Source organism: Apostichopus japonicus, chromosome 11 (assembly GCF_037975245.1).
Source record: "Apostichopus japonicus isolate 1M-3 chromosome 11, ASM3797524v1, whole genome shotgun sequence".
Classification (NCBI taxonomy): Eukaryota; Metazoa; Echinodermata; class Holothuroidea; order Aspidochirotida; family Stichopodidae; genus Apostichopus; species Apostichopus japonicus.
Window position 1 is genome coordinate 27,105,455 of NC_092571.1, and position 25,364 is coordinate 27,130,818.

Consider the following 25,364-nt stretch of genomic DNA (forward strand, 5'->3'; position numbering starts at 1 on the left):
GTGAAACAGCCTTACTATGAATCATACATTCAAGTTGTCAAGTTGATAGAAAGTGTCACTTGAAAATGTATTATTAATGGCTGTAATATTATGATATGATGACCAACTAAACTACTTTTTTTAGCTCTTGATTACCATATACTGTACCACATAACATATGTTTACAGCATGTTACATGCATAGTCATGCCTCTTGTCACCGTGCCTTCTGGGCGGTGCCTTCAAATACATTTCTGTAAGACTATATAAGTGTCTTGTCTTTATTTGAACAATTCCGATCCACATACTTCTTTGGTAACATAACAATGCCCAATGTCTTCAGTGTGTACAGTATGTTGAATTTTTAAGCCCTAATTTGGTGGCAGTCGCCTCGTCAGTACAAGAAATAAAATGTTTATTTAATCTGCTGATTTAACAGTATAGCCTATTCGTTTTTGTTCAACAACAAATAACAGCGAACACAGTTCATTAACTGATTAACAGTGTAACATATGTCTAGATTGCAAGCAAGGGGTGGAAGATGGGGTGGGGACGGGGGGGGGGCTATCTTACAGAGAGATCATTCATGTAAGATACAACAGTGTGCTGTATTAATAAATTACTAATGTTGTGAGAGTTCTAGCAAATCACATGTGACGAGAATCACGCGATCTTCAAATTCGTATGCGGTCGTTAAATATGTGTTACTTGCTTGGTAGCAACGTTAACGTCAGGTTCAAAGGTACGTGCATCAAGAAATATGTGCAGCATATAGACATATCGTAAGAGTGCTAGCTTACATGCTACATGTCATGCGCAAAAGGTATTAATGGTTCAACATAAGGAGCCACTGTTGATGAAACATAGGCGTGTTTACTAAATGTCTATTAATACCCTGGGGCAAATTATGATATTGACGTTATTTGTTATCTTGTGGCATGAGGATTATAGTACAGCAGTAGCTCTAATGCTTGTAGCAGGTATTTAATAGAAGACTGCACTGATAACAGGAGGTCCTATTTTAGATTCGCGAATCAGTGCACAACTTTCACGATTGACATGTCAGCTGATATATTGATTTCGCTAAGCAGGACCTATTAAATTCGGCATGAATAATCTTTTCCAAGCAAAGATAACGCAGGTCGAAATAACCGAGACTTTGTCTGTCTTGTTCTCTGTAGTTCCCAGGGGCGTATCCAGGATTTTCCAATAGGGGGGGCGCCAGGCATGAATGATCGCCGTCCTGGGGGATGGGTCTAAGGGGAGGGGTGTACAATTTTTTGCTTTCAAAGAAGGGCTGAAATGCAAAATGGTGTCATATGCATGGGCGGCGATCCGTACTTCCGAGTGGGGGGGGGGGGGGATATGACCTTGTTGACTATCTAAGCGTAGCGCCACCATGAGTTGGCGCGAAGCGTACAAGAAAATTTTGGGATTAACAAACCCTCTAGATGGCCGGAAACGGCACTTCCCGAGGTTTCCAAGCGGCATATACCCAACTTTAAAATAGGGATGTCATGTCCGAAATATCTCATAATCAGGATCCAAAATACTTTTTTTTAAATTTAAAAAGCTAAAAAAGAGCCGTACATTAACGAAGATGCATAAATGTAGGCATGAAAATATTCTTATCCCTGGCATTTGGTGGGGGGGGGGGATATGGTGCATTACATCCCCTCCACCCATTTTCATGGGGGGATATATCCCCCCTCCACCCAGGATCGCCGCCCATGGCCATATGTGATCCATTTTTCGACCTTAATAATAAGCAACATTTACAGTAAATATGGACACAAAATGCACAATTTAGTATGGCTGGCATGTCATTTAGTGATTATAGTGATAATACAAACACAATTACCATCTATGTTTCTAAAACTATTATGCCGCCGAACTTCGCCAGAAAGTTTTTTTGGCAAACAAAAAATAAAGCATACGGGAGGGGGGGGGGGGGGGTTGAGCGATCACCGACATCTCACATAAAGGTCGTCATCAATTTTTTTTTTTTTTTTTTTGCTAAACTTTTTTTTTTTTGGTGACGGCCAATGGGGGGGCGCGCGCCTGTTGCGCCCCCCTGGATACGCCCCTGGTTCCCCCTTCTCAACGACATATCACTTGCAATGTGTATTACGTGATTTCCATTCACGAATGCCACCGTACATGCAAACTGTTACGTAATGATCTATATGTTATGCAATATTCTATATATTTTATTATTGTGCAAATGCCATTGTGCAGCACCCCAACCAAATGTTTTTGTGAAAATTCGGGCAATATGCTGAGAACTTTTCGGGCACCTACTGAAAGATAAACAAATTATAATGTGTCTTTCAATGGCTAAACTTATATTATTATTATAATCATTATTGTTAAGACTTGCCCAAATATGATAACCAATATTGAAGGGTAATAACATGGCAAATGATTGAATGTAATTGGCACGCGATGTAATAACCGATGCATGCCTATATGATATGCACATTAACACGTTGAACGCGCGCCGAGCGTATTTCAATATGGTTATATTTTTCGGGCAAGTCGTTACAGCCCCCCCCCCCCCCCAAATCAAATTGGGCTCATATACGCCTATGACTGTATTGTTGTTGAGATGACTATATATCCATAGTTCCCAACACACTGCATATACATTAAATATGCGGTATCCGTAATATTAAGTTCAATTGAATTATTGTCTGTGTTAATATCTTGCTATTATAATGAGCCTTATTTTTATTCCATATAACTTCATTTCACTTAGTATATTACTGCAACACCTTATTTCTGACGTCACTGAACTTGATTATGGATGGAGTCAATGTGACAGAGAATAAAGGGCGAAGTATAATAGGCTAACTTATATCAAAAAATACAGAAACAGAAAAGGTGTGTCAAAGACGAAGATGAAAAAGAATAAATTGGATCTATCATACAAATAATCCCTATCATGTGTGGCTCATAATTGGCAAATACTTTAAGGTTTAAGCTGTAATGACTAAAGTAAAGTAATTTAATACATTTCATTTGAATTGTCACCTACAAGAGCTGATTATATTAATTACTTATTTTTACCGTGTTTTACACAATGTGAGTTTCCAGGAACGGAGGATAAATTTCCAGGTTGCGACCGTGCGGAATTATGGAAGTATTAAACTGGTGATGTTAAATCGACTGACGAGCCATACCACATGCAACATTTTCATTGTGAGTTTACCCACGCTTTATTATTGGTTGAGGTGTTTACGTGACGTTTCATACTAGCAAAATACGTTTTTGTCTTGTCAAATATGTTAAAACGAAGAGAACAAATACAAAGCTCGATTTTAGTGAATCTTTCTCCATAGTTTAGTTTTGTCTAATTCAATTCATCATAGACTTAGATCAAATATGAATTATGGAACGCAATATATATTTTAGTAGCGTTTGATTTCAACTTCAATCTTGGTCTGGCTCTAAATGCAGAGTTGACAATCATGTACATTATTCCCTTGACATAACATTTCTTTCAGTTCAAACGTCCTGGTCAAAATGTCTTTCAGTTTTGTTGTTTATTTTAAATTTGTAAAGACTCAAGCAAACACTTCAAAGAGTGGTCTGGGTAAGAGTTGTTGTTGCTTTAATGTGGCATTGCTAAATTAGTTTCAGGAAACGCTTTTCACGATAAAATAATCGAAACTGAAAATTTACATACTTTAAAGGCATTCAGTATCCGCACAAAGCCTACGTGTAATCAGAAAATAATAGTTGTGGATGATATGCGATTTACTTCCCATGAAAAGATGACATCAGACAAACTGTTTGCCATGATATGTCATAGTTCATGGAATAACTATTTCTGTGTTGAGTAACTTATAAAGCGCTAAAATCTACGAAGTATTCAATAGCGCTGTACAAACCTAATAGAACGCCAACTTGAAAAAAAAATGAGTCTTCAAGCAAGACTTGAACTGACTGAGAGTGGAAGAACTCCGCACAGATATGGGCAGACCATTCCAGAGCTTGGGCCCGGCTGATGGAAAGGCACGGTCGCCATAGGTTTTCAGTTTAGTCCTGGGAACAGTGAGAGTGAGTGTACTGCTAGAACGCAAGGTATAACGAGTATTGACCTGGAAGGACAGATCGTCTGACAAATAGGTGGGTGCCATTCCATGAATGCACTTATACACCAGGAGCAGTACTTTGAACTTAATTCTGAATTCAACAGGCAACCAGTGTAAAGAATGGAGGATACTCAACGATGGTGTGTTGAAGTCATAGCAGTCTACAACAAGCCTTGCTGCGCTGTTCTGCAGACGTTGTAGTCTTTGAATCAGATACCCTGGAATACCATGGAGCAAACTATTGCAATGATCCAAATGGCTATGAATGTATGAACCAATGTGCTCATAGTTCTAGAAGACATATGTTTCCTTATCTTCTTTAGATCATTCAGGGATAATCTAAACCACCAATGCACAAATTTTGTTATTAGCATAATCAGAACAGGGAGGAGTTGAACAAAGAAGAGATTAATGATCACCTTACTTTATACAGTGGATATACTTATTTCTATCATGAACGTTTATTAAAACAATACTACGATAAGGAAAGCAAGTCTTGACTTATGTACTACTGTAGATACATGTACAAACTATTAAACATATTACATGTTGCGATCATGTTTGTGATGGCGAAAGTAAACTACATTAGAACGCCATGTATAAAAGTTTGCATACTCTAAAATATCCACATGTCATCTCAACACTCCCATTGTCGAGAGTTTCTTTCGATTTTGTTTTGCAACAAACGACAGGGTCACTTCACAGTATTACCTGATTAGGTGTTCAACGCTCATTAGTATGTAATGCTATTTAACTAATGTTTGCAGGAAATGTTTTCCATGACAAAAACAAAACGACGCTTTGTCTATTTATCATATCAGTTATAAAGTGAATTACATGATTTACCTTCAAGTACTGTGTAACAAAGCCAGAATTTTAATATATAGTATAAATAATACTCTATTTTTGTGTAGTAGCCAAGTCATTTTTGCAATTCATTACTATATAATATATACTATGTATCATTCAGTCTGGCAGTCGGCCGTGTGTGGTAGTTCGCATTTGCTTAGTTCCAACAAATGTGACCAAGGGGAAATTGATTCGTTGTCGTCATGTGCGCAAATCAGTCATTCTGTGTGAGGTCACATGTGAGACTGTGGGTCTTACAAAAGGTCATTTAAAATGGAGGGAAAACGTAATGTGGATTGATTATGCCACACAGGCTCTCCGCACCGAGCATGATGGCGCTAACAAACGGACAATAGTACCCAGAGTTAATCACAGCATTGGTCACTCCCGCTGTATAAATTGCAGATATGTTAGTATAATACCTTTCAGGACAACTCGTATGCAAAGCATAGAAACCGACAGACATTCTTTCCTCGTACACACCAATTGATTCATTTTGGAATCAAACGCTTTGTTAAACATTATGTTACATCAGTTTAAGGGCGCTCGCATCATAATGCTGAATTTATAAGTAACTTTATTTCCATTGACGCCCGTTTCAGCTTCCTTAACATAAATACTGCATAGAAGGGAAGGATGTATTCAGACTCATACCACCAAAGTGACATGTTTTTTTAATGATATATTATACAAAAGTATAACTTCAGTGATTGACTGTTTTCGAGTATAACGGTATCTTGACAAATAGTTCTATGAGTACAGTATTCATCACAATTACACAAAAGCACCATAGCGAATAAAATACAAACATTAAAGATGAAGAATTGTTTTTGAGTGTAAAGAATAATCATTTAACAATATCATACTGTTCGTCGTCTTGTAAGGGTTCGCAGGGAGAGAGATAACCACCACTGTCATATGTAAATGAAGATGAATTTATGTTCACATGGTTCTCTGTTGGAAGAATTCCAGGTAAAAGGTCTACGGAAGCATAATAAATTTGAGTTGTGTCCTTCTTTTGTTGAGAGTTTGTCACATAAACGCGTCTAAGAAGAAACACAACAGCAACACAAACAACAACAATGATGATCACCAAGGTCAAATATATTGCTAGATTGGTTACTTGGAAAGACAGTGGTGAATATGATATATGTGCTGTTGTTGTGATGACTCTATCTCCATAGTAACCAACACATTGTATGTCAACCGAGTAGACGTCACTTCCGGTATCCGTAAAAATAAGTTCAATATATGTATCGCCTTCAATAATATCATATCTCCAGTGACTAGGGATGTTAGTCCAGGTTAGGTTAACTTCACTCACATTACTGGTACAACGTAATACTACATTCCTAACATCACTAAAGTTGACTATCGATGGATTCGCTGTGACAGAGAACAATGGGTGAAACAGAATAGGTCCGAAGGAGCAAGATCCTTGATAACTCTGATTATAAGGAGCTGGTAATTGTTGAGAGACATTGCAGACAAAGACACTATTGTTAAACGATGAGTTGAAGTACGTTGAGAATGATATAGTCTTAGAGGGATGCGGGTGAGAGGATGTTGTCTTGGTTGAGATGCTAGTGACATCTGTGGTTTTGTTTCTTAGTATGATATAGTTTGACATAGTCACGTGTGGAACTTCGTCCTCTGAAGTACAGTTTATCTCGATAAGGTCAATCTGATCCTCGAAAATATATGGTCCGATTTCAATGGAAGATTTACAAATAGGTTTACTGCTTATTAATGTGTAGACATTGCCAATCACAGCATATTTCTCATCAGCACCATCGCCACATTTATATGTATATTTTGTATATTCTTCAGTTGCTTGTTTTAATGTCAGCTTGCCCGTAGTGGAATTCAACATTTGAAAATCGAATATATCTAAAAACTCATCTTTTATCTGCTTATTCTCCACGATTACAATATTGCCTTTATATTTTATGTTAAATGTATTGTTGGCATTTTGTTCACAAATAAATTCAACTGTTTCATTCTTCAGAACGTTGATAGGGTCAGGAATAGCAGCAAAAGTTATAGTCGTCGTCCGCTGAGAAGAGGTAGGTTTTAAATATGTTGTAATTACCGCACACAATATAAGTGGCGGTAAAACATTCTCAAGTCTCATAAAAGCCATATCGGTCTTCGGCCATGTGATGTTACTAACATATAAGGCTATGTACCTACAGCAGAAAGAACAAAAATAACACACGATCAAGACTTATATCATATCTATAGTTTATTATTTTAAAGAGCTTTTCAATGTCTCAAATTGTAAAGTATTATATGCTACAGTTATTTCATTACCAACGGTGAGTTACGTACTTAAAAGTTCTCGATTACTAAAGCCTTTACTGCAATAATTTTATAGTTAATCCATTGCTTCACGCTTATGCATAATTCACATATCGATGGCAGATAAGTATGCATAACGCGTAGAAGCCGATCGAAGGTTGTGTTAGGGGTGGGACGGAAATCTGTTTTGAGTTGTAGAAGTTCCCTTGGCACTATTTCAGTTTTGCACAAGCTGCGATGACCTTAACGATACATTGGGTATTTCAACCTTTGATACACACATCTCGACTACCTCTTCTTGAAATTTAATTTCATCTTGTACCTTTTCCTGAGTTGCTGTCTGCTCTTGAAGTACCAACTTCTCGTACCAAAACTTTCAAAGTAATATCTCAGACAAGATTAGGAATATATCATCTCAAACTTCGATTACCATTACTTTTGCCTGAAATTTGATGATATACGAACATAATAAAATTTCGTTATCGCCTCAAGCTACTACATACTATTTACGTTCTTCTTTTCTCAAATTTGTTAAATCTAATTTTTGTCATTTATCTCAACATTTCTTCGTTCGGAATTTCTATTTGTAGAAATTAAGGCTTTCCATTCACGAACTTTCGACGTATTACAACTTTTTTTTTAACATTTTGGTATTAAACATTCAACTTTCTTTCAAATGATCCACCATTTAATGTAAAAACTGAGACTATTAACCTCCTCAAAGTCTTGAAAAGTTTCTCATGATTGCAATTGGATTATTGTAATTAGTTACTTGTTTTTGTATGCCGTAATTCCGACTGTTTAATTTTTCGATATTTTGAGCAAAAATATGGTGAATGATGCTATGCTGATATTAGAATGCAATGTGCCTCTTGTTCTGTTGTTATAAAATTGGAAGAGTGGGAAATGTCGAGAAAGCAACTCCTGCCTCTACTCTGATCAGTGCTAGCTCTCCTGCACCTAGTCCCTAAGCCTATACTATGTGATACTATACTATATGATGTGCCGTAGCGCTACATTATTGCTTCAAAGTGAAGCTAGCCTACAGGGCTTTTACAAACTTTCAACGAATAATTGATGCCCGTAAAGCTAGATTCCTTAATATTTACTGCATAGCTTGTTTAACAGTTATAGTAACATAAAGTGGACTTACCGAAGTAACGGTTGAAGCAGTATTTGTGTCTCTTTGAGCTTGACAATGTGGTATTGAATGGATATAGTTCAGTAACCAGAACCTCACTGATATCGTGGGCGGATGTGAGCTTACAACAGTTACAACTCCTTTCACTTTAACTTGTTATTTTCAACCCTGGATATGAATAGGAGTGTTACTTTTGCGATTATTTATGTTAATATATGAATAAAGATGTACAGATTGTACAGAACGCACCCTGGCGTTATTCTATGTAACAATGTGTTAAAATATTGTCAGACTCAAAGCGCCAGGGGTTCATTCTGTACAATCATAATACTTGGGTAATACGCCCTTAATGACAGTTAGTCAAAGCCAATTTATACGCTTTAACACATCAGTAGAATCACCGTGGTCGAGTGGTACGGGCTTAGGTTCGTGCCACAAAGATCCGGGGTTCGATTCCTACCTTCGCCTGATGAGTCCCAAACGGACGAAAACGGTCGTGAAGTGGAATTTTTCTGGTGTTTTATCCTTTATTGATTTACTATAGATCTGTCATACCACTTGCTACACATTCAATTCTTATTTACGTCTTGGCATGCCTATAAAGAGTGGTTTTTCTGTGTAACAATGTGTTAAAATATTGTCAGACTCAAAGCGCCAGGGGTACATTCTGTACAATCATAATACTTGGGTAATACGCCCTTAATGGCAGTTATATACGCTTTATTTATTTATACGCTTAAACACACCAGTAGAATCACTGTGGTCGAGTGGTACGGGCTTAGGTTCGTGACACGAAGATCCGGGGTTCGATTCCTACCTTCAACTGTTGAGTCCCAGAAGGACGAAACCGGTCTTGAAGTGGGATTTTTCTGGTGTGTCAATCTTTATATATATATATATATATGTATATATATATATATATATATATATATATATATATATATATATATATATATATATATATATATATATATATTTAGTACCACATGTATCAATATAACATCAGTTATGTGTATTACATGATTTCCCATCACGTACCACCATGCCTGCAATAATGCCAGTATGTTATATTAAATAACCCATTAATGTATCATTCTTTCTGGCAGTCGACAGTGCGTGGCGGTTCGCAATTGCAAAGTTTCAACAAATGAGACCAACGAGGGGGATATTAATTCGTTGTGTTTTTGTGCGCCCTTCTCCCATTCTGTTCGTGGAGGTAAGTTTTAAGGCTCTGGATCTTACAAAAGGTCATATAAAATAGAGGTTACGCCTGTCGAGGAAGCACGCCCCACCCCATGTGTCCTCCACGTCGGCTCCGCTCACCAGGCATGGTTGGTGTACTAACGAACAGACTGTAGTACCCAGAGTGAATCACAGAATGTTAATCCAAACGTAGGTCACCCCCGCAGTATAAATTGTACACATCTTATATATGTTACCTTTAGGAAAACGCGTTAACATTTTGTATTTTATGTATAGGAATGCTACGACTTCCACATCTATTTTATTCCATACACCTTTCCATATAGGCTTCATGACTGTCTTTAAACTTCGCAAACCAGAGACACTCCTCTGGTGCCAGACTTCCAAGACTATTAGGTTGAAGGGCGCCCGTATCATTGTACTGTATATGTAAATAGTCTATTACAGTAAGACGTCTCTTCAGCTGCAGAACACAAATGTCGCACTGGAAGGACGGATAAAATCCACCAATGTGTATCATGTTACATGATACAAGAGAATGTCGTCTGTCATTAACTTTTTTGGATGGTCACGGTAATTTGAAAATGAACTAATCAACACGGTATTCATCACAATTATAAACAAAATAATGAATCAAAACCAAAACGTCATATATAAATATTAGTTAATAAAAATAAAGAATACTCATTTAACAATATCATACTGTTCATATTCTTGTAAAGGTTCGCAGGGAGACAGATAACCACCACTGTCATAAGTAAATAAAGATGAATTGATGTTCGTATAGTTATCTGTGGGGAGATTAAATGCATTACTGTTATCAATCTGAATTTCAATCGGTGGGACTATGCCATCATTAATAGATGTATTTCTAGTATTAGCATTACTCGTACTAGAGTTCTCTCCGGCGGAAACATTTGAGCGATATTTATATACTATTATTACAATGAGACATATAAAACAGAAGCAGATGACCATGACAATTAATAAAACAGCTATACTCGACTTTGGTTATTGGTTGCACTGATTTGTATCGTCGATGTGATATTTCTATTTCTGTAGTGACCAACACATTGTATATTCACTGAGCAGACGTCACTTCCGGTATACAATACAGTGAGTTCAATGTATGCATCGCTTTCCTTAATATCATACTTCCAGTGAGTTGGAATCTTAGTCCAGGATAGGTTAACTTCACTCACATTACTGTTACACTTAAGAATATGATTCTTCACTTTACTGCAAATGATTTCTGATGGAGGCACCGCAACAGAGAACAAATGGAGAAGTAGTATAGGTCCTAATGAGCAAGATCCTTGATATCTCTGATAAGGTGCTTGTAATTGTTGAGAGACATTGCAGACGAAGGCACTATTGTTAAATGATGAGTTAAACGATGAGAATGATAGAGTCTTAGAGGGGTGCGGGTGAGAGGATATTGTCTTGATTGAGTTGCTAGTGACATCTGTGCTTTTATTACCCTGTATGATATGGTTTGACATAGTCACGTGTGGAATTCCGTCCTCTGAAGTACAGTTTATCTCGATAAGGTCAATCTGATCCTCGAAAATATATGATCCGATTTCAATGGAAGATTTACAAATAGGTTTACTGCTTATTAATGTGTAGACATCGATAATCGCAGCATATTTCTCATCAGCACCATCACCACATTTATATAATCCCCTATATTCTTCAGTTGCATGTTTTAATGTAAGCTTGCCCGTAGTGGGATTCAACATTTGAAAATCAAATATATCAAAAAATTCATTTTTTAAATGCTTATTCTCCACAATCACAATGTTGCCTTTAAATTTTATGTCAAATGGATTGTTGGCATTTTGTTCACAAATAAATTCAACTGTTTCATTCTTCAGAAAGTTGATAGGGTCAGGAATAACAGCAAATTTAGTAGTCGTCGTCCGCTGAGAAGAGGAAGGTTTCAAACATGTTGTAATAACCGCACACAGTAATAGCGGCGGTAAAACATTCTCAAGTCTCGCAAAAGCCATATCGGTCTTCAGCCGTGTGATGATATTAACAAATTAGATAATGTACCTACAGCAGAAAGGACAAACACTTTTAAGGTCACAATCACATGCAAATAAGTTCCGTTATTAGTCGCGTAATTTTGTCGTGCGACCTGTAGGACCGTCGTCGGACTACCAATCGGGAAATCGAACTTCCAACTTCCCAGTCGAGAAAAACAATTTCGTTACTATCATGTCCGACTGAAGGGTTGGCTACGAATTTTCAGTAGGAGCACACAGACAATGACTAATGTCCATTAATATATCTCCTACTTTTCGAAGGTTCAATTGATTTACGTTGTATTGAGTTAGATATTTTGTATCCAGCTATGTAAATCTGGAAGTGTTACAAGATGCATTGGCGTGCATATAGAGAGGTTGGCGGGGTAGCAAGGGGGAGGAAGAAATGGTTCAGTAGGAGGATTTTTTATTTGGACCACTACTACGGCTGTAGGCTACCCCGCCCCACCCCTTTCGTTTTCTACTATATACCTAAGTATTTATTACCAAAACCTTGCGTTTAGTGCTACATCAATAGATCTAACTGATGGCCTAAATATACACAACAGAATGCATCATTTGACATATAATTTATTCCGGTGATATCCCACAACTCAAGAAACACACGAGATTACCGCAGGACAATGCCCCATCCATTATAAAATCATTCCTCCGTCTCCAGCCCTCCCGTTATAAGGTTTAGGCTCATACCTTAATTAGTCGATGGCATTTTGAATTTATCATTACTGATTAACACGACCTTCCCTTTTGAGCTGCATATAGAAACTTATAACTAATAACCTTAACGTGCCACAGAATGCACCATTTGGTGTCTCATTAATTTGTGTCCGAGGAGGACCCAAAGACACCAAGGTTGTTGACTTCAATGACCCACATGAGCACATCAGCACTCCTTACTTTAAAGAATACTTCATTCACATCTGGCCCTGCCATAAAGGTTCATGTAACTATCTTAACCAGACAGGGAATTCTAGTGAGTCATTTATTAGCACAAGCTTGCATTGAGAGCAAATGTAGTGCATGTTACGAGATCATGATTACTAACTCAAAATCGCCACCCAACTGTCTTGGCTAAAAACTGCTGCTTATGATGGGGCTCTTTTGTAAAACTTTTCAATAATGGTTCGCTGGAATCAACATTAATATAATATAATATAAATGACCGGGTTATTTTGTAGATTGTCTGATAGTACAAACATGGTAGTTATTGATCTTTTTTGCTCATTGACAAGCAGAATGGTACATAATTTAAACTACATGGACTTAAAGAGAATAAGTAAAGGTATTCTAAATTATCTTTAGTATGTGAAACAGCCTTACTATGAATCATACATTCAAGTTGTCAAGTTGATAGAAAATATCACTTGAAAATGTATTATTAATGGCTGTAATGTTATTATATGATGTCCAACTAAACTACTTTTTTAGCTCTTGAATACCATACTGTACCACATAACATATGTATACAGCATGTTACATGCATACTCATGCCTCTTGTCACCGTGCCTTCTGCGCGGTAACTTCAAATACATTTCTTTAAGATTATATAAGTGTCTTGTCTTTATTTGAACAATTCCGATCGTCATTCTTCGTCAGTAACATAACAATGCCCAATGTCTTCAGTGTGTTTAGTGTGTTGTTTGTTTAATCTCAATTTGGTTGCAGTCGCCTCGTCAGTAGAAGAAAATAAAATGTTCATTTAATTTGCTGATTTAACAGTATGGCGTATTCGTTTTAGTTCAACGAAATATAACAGCGAACACAGTCCACTAACTGAATAACAGTGTAACATATGTCTAGATTTTGTTGGCTAGTGCGGCGTTAGCAAGGGGTGGAAGATGGGGTGGGGGACTGTCTTACAGAGAGAGCATTCATATAACAATGTCTTATGCTGTGTAGGTTCTAGCAAATCACATCGGACGAGAATCACGAGATCTTCCAATTCGTATGCGGTCGTTATGTATGTGTTATTTGCTTGGTCGCAACGCTAACGTCAGGTTCAAAGGTACGTGCATCAAGTAATATGTGCAGCATATAGAAATATCGTAAGAGTGCTAGCTTACATGCTACATGTCATGCAATAAAGATAGTAATGGTTCAACATAAGGAACCACTGTTGATGCAACATAGGCGTGTTAATTAAATGTCTATTAATACCCTGGGGCTATTTATGATATTGACGTTGTTTTGTTATCTTGTGGCATGAGGATTATAGTACAACAGTAGCTCTTACGCTTGTCGCAGGTATTTAATAGAAGACGGCACTGATAACAGAGGACCTATTTTAGATTCGCGAAACAAATAAGTTCACAACTTTCACGATTGACATGTCAGCTGATATATTGATTTCGCTAAGCAGGACCTATTAAATTTGGCATGAATAATATTTTCCAAGCAAAGATAACGCAGTTCGAAATAACCGAGACTTTGTCTGTCTTGTTCTCTATAGTTCCACCTTCTCAATGACATATCACTAACAATGTGTATTACGTGATTTCCCATCACGAATGCCACCGTGCATGCAAACTGTGATGTAATGATCAATAATTATATTTTATTATTGTGCAAAAGCCACTGTGCAGCACCCCCAACCAAATATTTTTATGACAATTCGGGCAATATGCACCAGGCTACTGAAAGAAAAATAAATTGCAATGTGTCTTTTAATGGCTAATCTTATATCATTATTTTCATTATTATTGTAACGACTTGCCCAAAAATGATAACCAATATGGAAGGGTAATAACACGGCAAATGATTGTATGTAATTGGCATGCGATGTAATAACCGATGCATGTCTACATGATATTCACATTAACACGTTGTACGCGCGCCGAGCGTATTTCAATATGGTAATATTTTTGGGTTAAGTCGTTACAGCCCCCAAATCAAATTGGGCTCCTATATGTGGCGACCGTGCGGAATTATGGAACTATTAAACTGGTGATGTTAAATCGACTGACGGAATCATGATACCACATGCAACATTTTCATTTCGAGTTAACCCACGTTATTCTATTGGTTGATGTGTTTACGTATCGTTTCATACTAGCAAAATACGTTTTTGTCTTGTCAAATATGTTAAAACGAAGAGAACAAATACAAAGCTCGATTTCAGTGAATCTTTCTCCATAGTTTAGTTTTGTCTAATTCAATTCATCATACACTAAGTGCAAATATGTATTATCGAATGCAATATAAACTTTAGTAGCGTTTGATCTCAAAAGTTTTCGACTCCAATCTTGGCCTTGCTCTAAATGCAGAGTTGACAATAATATTCATTATTTACTTGACATGATATTTCTTTCAGTTCAAACTTCCTGCTCAAAATATCTTTCAGTTTTAATGTTTATTTTACAATTTGTCACGACTCAAGCAAACACTACAAATAATGGTCTGGGCAAGAGTTGTACTATAGAGAGCAAATAGAAAGCTTGATTACAGTGAATATTTCTCCATACTTTAGGTTTGTCTAATTCAATGCATTATACACTTAGTGCAAATATGAATTATCGAACGCATTAAATTTAGTAGCGTTTGATCTCAAAAGTTTTCAACTTCAATCTTAGCCTCGCTCCAAATGCAGAGTTGACAATAATGTATACATTATTGACTTGATATGACATTTCCTTCAGTTCAAACTTCCTGCACAATATGTCAGTCTTTAGTTTTAATGTGTTTTTTTTTACAATTTGTCACGACTTGAGCAAACACTTCAAAGTATGGTCTGGGCAAGAGTTGAACTATAGAGAGCAAATAGAAAGCTTGATTACAGTGAATATTTCTCCATACTTTAGGTTTGTCTAATTCAATGCATTATACACTTAGTGCAAATATGAATTATCGAACGCATTAAATTTAGTAGCGTTTGATCTCAAAAGTTTTCAACTTCAATCTTAGCCTCGCTCCAAATGCAGAGTTGACAATAATGTATACATTATTGACTTGATATGACATTTCCTTCAGTTCAAACTTCCTGCACAAAATGTCAGTCTTTAGTTTTAATGTTTTTTTTTTTACAATTTGTCACGACTTGAGCAAACACTTCAAAGCATGGTCTGGGCAAGAGTTGAACTATAGAGAGCAAATAGAAAGCTTGATTTCAGTGAATATTTCTCCATAGTTAAGATTTGTTTAATTCAATGCATTATAGATTTAGTGAAAATATTAATTATCAAACGCGATGTATATTTTAGAAGCGTTTGATCTCAAAAGCTTTCTTTTACAATCTTGGCCTTGCTCTAAATGCAGAGTTGACAATAATGTACATTATTTACTTATACGTGACATGACAAGGACTTATATATGACATGACATTTCTTACAGTTCAAACTTCCTGATCAAAATGTCTTTCAGTTTTAATGTTTATTTTACAATTTGTCACTTCAAACACTTCGAAAAATGGTCTGGGAAAGAGTTGTACTTGCATTGCTCAATTAGTTTCAGGAAATGCTTTTCACGATAAAATAATCGAAACTGAACATTGACATACTTTAAACGCGTTCTGTATCCGCATAAAGCCTACGTGTAATGAGAACATATGTTGCCCTGTGATTTACTTTCCATTAAAAGATGACATCAGACAAACTGTTAGACATGACATGTCATAGTTCATGGGATAGCTATTTCTGTGTTGAGAACTTGAGAGTATTCATTATCCAGGGACAATCTCAACAAAGAAGAGATTAATGATCACCTTACTTTATACAGTGGATATACTTATTGTTATCATAAACGTAAATGAAAATCATGCGAGGATTGAAAATCAAGTCTTGACTCATGTACTACTGTTAATAAATGCACAAATTATTAGAGATATTATATATAGCGATCATGTTTGTGATGGCGAAAATAAACTACATTAGTACGCCGTGTATAAAATTATACATACTCTAAGTAATCCACATGTCATCTAAACACTCCCATTGTCGAGATTTTCTTTCGATTTAATTTTGCAACAAACGACAGGGTCACTTCACAGTATTACCTGATCAGGTGTTCAACGCTCATTACTGTGTAAAGCTTATTATCTGATGTTAGCAGGAAATGCTTTTCCATGACAAAAGAAAAAACGACGCTGTGTTAATCTATATCGCACTACATGTACCAACGTCAGATCAGTAGTGTATTACATGATTTCCCTTCACGTACTGTGTAACAAAGCCAGAATGTTAATATATACTATAGATAATATTCTATTTGTTTGTAGCAGCCAAGTCATATATTGCAATTCATTACTATATACTATGTATCATTCGGGGTAGTGTTCCCAACAAATGTGACCAAAGGGAAATAATTCGTTGTCGTCATGTGCGCCAATCAGTCAGTCATGAGACTGTGGGTCTTACAAAAGGTCATTTAAAATGGAGAGAAAACGTCATGTAGTTGAATCAGCTACACACTGGCTCTCCTCACCGAGCATGATGTCGCTAACAAACGGACTATAGTACCCAGAGTTAATCACAGCAATGGTCACTCCCGCAGTATAAATTGCAGATATGTTAATCTAATACCTTTCAGGGCAACTCGTCCAAATGTTGAATTTAGGAATGCTACGGCTTCAATTCCCATTTTATTCCTATCTCGGATAAACTTTCCCCTTTTCTAAAATAGGTTACATAAATTTCTTTATTAAAGTATGCAATGCAGAGACACCGACAGACAGTCTTCCCTCGTACACAACAATTGATTAATTTTGGAACCAAACGCTTTGTTAAACATTATGTTATCTCAGTTTAAGGGCGCTCGAATCATCATGATGTATTAACAGCTTCCTTAACACAAATACTGCATTGAAGGGACGGATGTATTCAGACTACCACCAAAGTAACATATTCAATAATGTATGATACATAAGAATAACTTCAGTGATTGACTGTTTTGGGGTGTAACGGTAACTTGAAAAATAGTAATATGAGTACAGTACTCATAAAAATTATTTATAAAATAACTGTAGAAAAACTAAATAAAAGATGAAGAAATGTTTTTAAGAGAAAAGGATACTCATTTAACAATATCATACTGTTCATCGTCTTGAAAACGTTCACATGGAGAGAGATAACCACCACTGTCATATGTAAGTGAAGATGAATTTATGTTCACGTATTTCTCCGTGGGAAGAATTCTCGGTAAAACGTCTACGGAAGCATCATCCATTTGAGTTGTGTCCTTACTATGTCGAGAGTTTATCACAAAAATGCGACTGAGAAGAAACGCAACAGCAACACAAGCAACAACAATGATGATGATCACCAAGGTCAAATATATTGCTACATTGTTTACTATGACACAATGTGGAAAATATAACACGTGTGCTGTTGATGCAATGACTCTATCTCCATAGTAACCAACGCATTGTATGTCAACTAAGTAGACGTCACTTCCGGTATCCGTTACATAAAGTTCAATGTATGTGTCGCCTTCCTTAATATCATATTTCCGGTGATTAGGGATGTTACTCCAGGTAAGGTTAACTTCACTCACATTACTGGTGCAACGTAATATTGCATTTCTAATATCACTGAAGTCGATAGTTGATGGATTCGCTGTGACAGAAAACAAAGGGAGAAACAGAATAGGTCCGAAGGAGCAAGATCCTTGATAACTCTGATAAGGTGCTGGTAATTGTTGAGAGACATTGCAGACAAAGACACTATTGTTAAATGATGAGTTGAAGTACGATGAGAATGATAGAGTCTTAGAGTGGTGCAGGTAAGAGGATACTGTTCTAGTTGAGATGCTAGTAACGTCATTGATTTCATCTCCATCTCTGATGTAAATTGACATCATCACTGGTGGGTCTCCTTCCTCTGAAGTACAATTCATCTCGATGTCACTTTGTACCGAATCCTCAAATATGAATCGAGATCCACATGATGATGAACAAAGAGGATTAACATCATTAATCGGATTAAAACCCACGATTGTAGCAGATAGTTCCTTTTGATTTCGACATCGAAACAATGTGCCGTTTATTTGACTTGTTAATTTATTTATTGTTAACAAAATAGTTGTTGAATTAATCATGTCCAATTGATAGGTGGTAGAAAATTCATCCTGCAGTTGCGAATTTATAGCTATATTAAAAATTTCCTTACTACTGCTTAAAGCCTGTACTTGTAAGATGTTTATCTCTTGTTCACAGTAAATCCCTACAGTACTTCCAAAAGGAAAGAACGCAATATAGTTTTCCGTCCTAAAGTTCGCATATTTAATCGTCTCTTCAGAAGCAAGAATAGTAAAGAAAGCAAAGATTGCTATCAATTTAAACGTCGCCTTTGTATTCATTTTAATGCTGCTTAATGTGCAAGTTATAGGAATAATGTTGGCTCTGGAACTAATCCGGTATAATTTATAGCTTGACAAATTTCAATCGAACTACCCCTTAATAGCGATTCAATTCATAAAAGTGAAGAATATTAGTTGATTTTCGTTCCCGAACTTGCAGAGAGTATCATATAATTCCATCGATTGTGGTTAGATTTTGGTGGAAGTAGGATCTTCATTGTTTTATATCAACATTTGAACTTGTCCTCCAAAAGTTCGAAAATGTACTCGAAATGTATTTGCTTTGTATTTTCATTATCAATCATATGAAAGAAATGTTGTCGTTTATTTTTCGTTGGACATTTCATCTGAGATTTCGATTATCGATATTATCTATTTTTTTATGGACGACGTTTGACTATCTTAATTGTATAAACTGACCGTAGCTGTCGAGTTTACGAGTACCATATGTCGTAAGTTTGACATGTCGATTTCTTCTTGAAAAGAAACGGCCGGACTTCTCATGTTGACTTCGTATCGAAATTATGATGCATTTCCTCCATTAACAGATATTTCGGAAGAGAAGGGGAAAAGTTGAATGACAATAATGATGCAAACGTAACCCTTCTTCCTCTCGTATCGATTTGATTCGTTTAGCATGATTACGCTAACCCGATATCACAGTCCCGATGGGCATGCTAGTGAAATCTAATGTGAAACGTACCTGCATCATTGAAATCCTTCAGAAATTACCCATGCAGCATAGCGTACTGTTCTAGAAAAATTAATCCATTTTCAAGATGAAAACTATAGTTAAATACAAACTAGAATTAACTCCAATGAAGGTCCTTTGCACCCTCAGGTCCATGTATGCCTTACTTATATGCGTCATTTGTCCATCAGACACAAATAAGTCGATAGACAACTTCCTCAACTTTTTTCTTTCCGATATTTGAATAATAATATAATTGTACTTGCAACTCGTGACTCCATTAGGAAAGAAATACTCCGTCCAGACACTTTTGTCTGAATGCTACAATTGGTTCATCGTAAGGGATATAGATTCATTTGGTTGTTTAATTGAAAGAGAGCGCTCGGGGCGGATCCAGGATTTTGCCATGGGAGGGGCTTATAACATATAACTATAACATTCAAGAAGAAACACGGACGCACTTTTTGTTTCATGTACTATTTCAGGCTCCTAGCCGTGTAGATAAGTCCGGTTTCTGTGTACACTCTCAGTGTAATTAAAATGAAGGTAGTAACTATAAAGCAAAGCGCCACAATTAGTTGGCGCGGAGCGCAGGAAATTTTACAACATGGCAACCCAATAGCAGCAAAATGGCAGCATCGGTGCCTCTGAAGATACCACCAACAGTCATAATTGCAAGGACACTGAGCAACAGAACCCCTAATGTTATTTAAGTGAATTTTTCGTGTTCACTCACAGCAAAATTGAAATGACTGGAATGGTAAACTTTGCAAGTTTGTTGTTGCTTTGGCGATTAGTGATTGCCGTTCCAGGGGAAAGGTCTACGGGGAGGGTGTTTTCTTGTGTCAAATCACTAAAATTACAATCTTCAACTCGATCCAGAGTAGATCTATCCTGGCCCTGTGTGGATCCTGCGGAATAGGAGGGCACTGCGTACAAGGGTAGTTTTTTTAGGTCAGAAAGCTCAAGGGGGTTAAAATCCCCACCCCCTTGATCCGCCCCTGGTGCTGTTCACGAAAGTCTAAAGGCACATACAGTGAATGATAAACCGCAATGGTGACCGAGTCATTTTAACAAATTAGTTATGACACGTATATGGTCACCCCTCCCCCTTGCGACATAACATCTTAGCATCATAACATTTTAGCATATAAGCATGACCAGACGCTAGTTGATATCAAAATTAAGGTGCAAATATCTGCACTTTTCATTGCGTGTGATGATAAGTTTACTCTAAAACTCTATAAAACGCAGGTTGGACCTTTTCGAATCTCGATTGTAACTACAATGCTGATATTCTTATGTGCTATGCAATATTTCTAGGGATTCCATGTCTGAATTGTCAATCTCTTGTTGCAAATATTGTTGTATGGAGCCAAAAACAAGTGTGAATCAGCTTATGGACTTCTCTCTCTGTGGGAATCACAGCGACTTCTCTTTATGTTTTGCCATTCAAAGAATACGGGAAATGAATGTGAAATGAAAATATTACAAGATACGCGTGGTAATTTTTATTATATCTTACTGCATTAATATGTTTTGTTTTGTTTTTTGCATTAATATCATTTTCTGTTGTTGATATTTTGCATATTTCGCTAAAAATAATTTAGGACCGGCGGTCAATTATAATGCGATTTCTTTTCAGCATTGTCATGGTTAGACGAAAGCCTCGCATTCTGATCATTTTTTTTGTCTATTTACCATTGCATTAAACTAATATTATTTTACACGGTTCGTAGGAGTTCAAAAGAGTGATAAAGTATAATGACTTTATCAGAGAAACTGAAAAGGAGGGGTGTGAGCATGAGGCCGTTGAAGCGTATTCCCATGTAGACGGAGATGGTTCTGCCTCCCACTCAAACGATAATATAAGGATTACATTGGCTATGAGTACGTTTTAAAGGTCTACATACATACTACTTTAAACCTATGGGTGGGGCTGAAGGGTGAGTTGGATGGGTATACACCTCAATCTCCTTTGTCGCTACCTGCGTTCCACGTCTCTTTTAAAACAAGGGACATTTGAAAACAAAATATATTTTAACTTTACCCTGGTACCAGCTATGCAAGATAGACGTCGTTTGAACATACTTATACACACATACTGAAAAAACCTTTAATGGATAAATAAAATAGTAAACTATATTATTACAGAAAACAGAACTTCCTCGCCCTCTCCATTCTATTATCTGGATTGTTGAAGGGATATAGTGTAACCCGGGTTACTGACGTAAAGGGCAATACGAGGCACCGTAAGGTTCTTACATTATACTGAAAAAAATAGTTGCGCCATCATTTTCTAATGACCACAAGTCGAAGAGTGTTAAGGATTAATTCGTCATTAGCCTTACGTAAAATGATACAAATTGGAGCCAGATAGCCTCAATGGGGCAAAATGACGCAGTCGTGGAGGATGAAATGATGCACACTTGAATGACGCTAATATTTCATACAGATACACTTGCAAAATACTGCTAGATTTTCTTGTCCATTTTTGGCATCAATATGTTTAGGATATAATTGGTAGTATTTGTTAAGCAATTGGCAGTTTTGACATATTACAGTTAGATTGTTATTTTGTTCACCATGGCCCAGAATTTCAAGTGTTAACAATGTTACCCTTCCGGATGTAAAATAAAAGACTTTTAAAAGAGAATTTTGTGTGTTTCATCGGTGACATTTTTTAATTTTGGTGAGTGACATGGTGTAGCCTTACTGTATCTTACTGTATCCTTTATGTGAAATAGGAAACTTTTAAAAGCATTTACAAATTATTAAAAACATGATTTGTTCTATATGATTTTGTTGCTTCAGGTTACCATCAAACTTTTTATATGTCTACCTCAAACTATGCTTTAAACTGTTTGCCACAATTATTACACCGTCATTGTTTCCAGCAAAAGGGGAATATGACACATTTCACTTTTGTCACTTTGAGTCACAAAATATAACTCTTGGACAACAATAACTAAAATTGTGTAAATACATTATGTAGCATGAAGGTTAATATCTCTATTGAACATAGTGAGTTTGAAATTGAATTCTACGTTTTTGAGAATTTGAAATTTTTTAACTTAGGTGCCTCATTTCCCCCTCCTCCCCCACCCGTGGTACCATGTACAATAGGAACCATCAAATGTGTTCTTTGTTACGAGTTGAAGATAGGCAGAATATCAAGATCTATGAAAGAAAATCATGTTATCTCAATCATCTATGTTTGTATAAATATATTCCTTCCAGTGGTACATTTGCAACAAAGGCTTTCCCAAACAAGTGAGAGTAATCTACAGTGAGCCCTTATGTGGATCAACGATAACTTCTACAGATATCTTGGTGGGATGGTAGGCCTACATCTGGTAGGTGATGTCCCGAATTAAGTTAAAAAGTGATCATCTTTAAAAACACTGAGGTACACAAATGCATCATGTATGACTGTATTGAAATTATTCATCATGCAGGGACAACCTCAACAACCAAAGCACACTTTTCGTTATTGGCAGAACAGGGAGGTACTAAAAAAAGAAGAAACTGATGTTCACGTGACATTACATTTTAACTATAGGCCTATTTAATATTTTCTTAGACGTAAATTCAAATCATGCAAACGCGTGGGAGAGTTAATCTCCACTTATGTATTACTGTAGCTACATACAATTATTCGACCTACGACACAAACTCATCTACCAGGATGGATGGACGGTTCGATATAATTAAATCACTGAGTCGCAATTTCAATGAGCAAGAGTTGTTCCAGGATGCAATCCCAGGTTTCTCTAAAGGGACATAAGGATGAGTGCTAAGAAGACTTTACTGTTCTATAAAGAGCAACTTTGTAAAAGTCTCTTCACATTTTAATCTCATCAAATCATAGTGGCTGTAAGACATGAATATTCACAAATTAAAACTGATGGAAGCAACATTTGTTAGCGGTTAGCGGAGTATTATGTCTACAATTGATTTTAATTACTAAAATAAAAACGTAACAACGCTGCTTGTCGCTGTTTACCAACGCAGCAAAGGGTTAATGACATTAAATGTAACGATAATTACACACAAAAATCTAGTGTCTCCAAATATGGCGCAAAACACTATACATGTAGCTTAGCTTAAAACAGATATTATCTCTTGTTTACACTTGGCTTAGGAGAAAATCATAATGTATACAGCACTGCACTTTTCACACCATCAGTATTGATTTAAACCGTTGTCACGCAACCATTTACATGCTGTATTGATAACATTAAAGAGCAAACCGACTCGCACTTTCTGTTTCGTGTAATATTTTATGCTCCGATGAAGTAAAAAAGCCACATTACAAAGCAAATATCAGAAAGAAGAAACAACATAAAATAAAAAGAGCTTTTGACCAAACACTGCTGTCTGACCATAGCAACAAAATAAACATGATGTGGAACGTTAAACACAGAATAAACTTAACCTTACGCAAAAGAGTCTTATTTTCAATTTAGAAGATGCGCACAATTGTATACGTGTTGAAACTTTGGTTGTAGGAGGCCTACGACTTACTTCTGATAATGAATTCAGGGATAAAATGGAATTCATTACCCACTATCTCTCCAAGCGTAGACAGAACCCACTTACAGAAGTAAGTATGGTAACTATAAATTACAGAAGATGCGGTGACATTGTCACACCTTACTTTACACATTGAGTTTTAATAGGCACAGTAACGTTATTGCTATTTTCAAACTATAGCCTTTTGATTAAAATTCTTAAAAACTGTAAACACATTGCAATTTGTATTGATTTCAGTCAATGATTTGTTTCATGAAGTTGTTGTTTAACAATTAACAGTTTCAGACAGTTCAGTATCACCGCAGCATTAACAAAATGCTTTCGTGAAGGCAGAATAAGCGGGAATATGTATATTACTGTATTGCTATATGGTGATCATTGTTTCACTGAAATAACTCTTTCAATATCATACATTTTAGCATTACAGGTACTGTGTTGCCGAAAACACTTCATTGTATTAGCAATAAAGTACACTATACCAGCTTTACAACTATTCACGTATATTTTCTATGAATTTTCCTCTTTGAATTTTTAAAAAGTGAAATGGTGTGAAACTGAAACTGAAAGAGAAACCCCCCACACCCACCCCCATCCCCGATGAAGAGACTTTGAAGAGAAACAAACTTGAGTATTAGTATTACACATCAATTAGTGCAAACGCCTAGAGTGATTTAAATAAATATTAATTGCGTACTTAGGAATGTTGAAAGGATTTTCCCCTAGAATTTGATGACACAACACCACAACGGCATGACCTTAAATTTTTCAATTGCTGAAAGTAACGTTTTGGACATTTGACGATCAAGATAAAACGCAAGTGGAAAACTGTTTTCTCACAAACAGTTATTATTTCGACAACTAATGACCGACTTCCACGTCCTTATTACGTCGAAGTCAGCAGAGCGGTAATGCGGTAACGTGTGTTGTAACTTGCTCCGTACTTTGTCTATTTTCCTTTTAATCAATGCCCTTCTCTTAAGACTCTAAAGCATATGATGATCAGGGTGTCTTCGATGAGTAACTTCAAATAGCACGCAACGTTTAAGTTGAACACTGAAAGTCAAGACCACATTAAGTGGTTCAAACCATTATTGCATAGGGTATTGAATTGTTTAACACATAATGTGTATTATCTATATCCAATGTCCCTTTCGTATTTTATTTAAATTACCACCTATTTTTTATGATATTGTAGCAGAAAACATATTTCCACTTGCTTTATTAATATGT

General features: G+C 36.4%; 1 protein-coding gene and 1 long non-coding RNA gene across 2 annotated transcripts in view; one reads left to right on the forward strand and one right to left on the reverse strand.

The window, feature by feature from the left end:
* The window catches only part of LOC139975557 (uncharacterized), a 466,508-nt gene that overhangs the window by 25,899 nt on the left and 415,245 nt on the right, over positions 1-25,364 (forward strand). The gene's annotated exons all lie outside the window — the stretch shown is intronic.
* The window catches only part of LOC139975547 (uncharacterized), a 199,342-nt gene continuing 179,544 nt past the window's right edge, over positions 5,567-25,364 (reverse strand). The window contains exon 2 of the mRNA XM_071983558.1: positions 5,567-7,113. Coding sequence (XP_071839659.1) covers positions 5,772-7,067 — 1,296 coding nt within the window. The 5' untranslated portion in view covers positions 7,068-7,113 and the 3' untranslated portion in view covers positions 5,567-5,771. The remainder of the gene's footprint in view (positions 7,114-25,364) is intronic.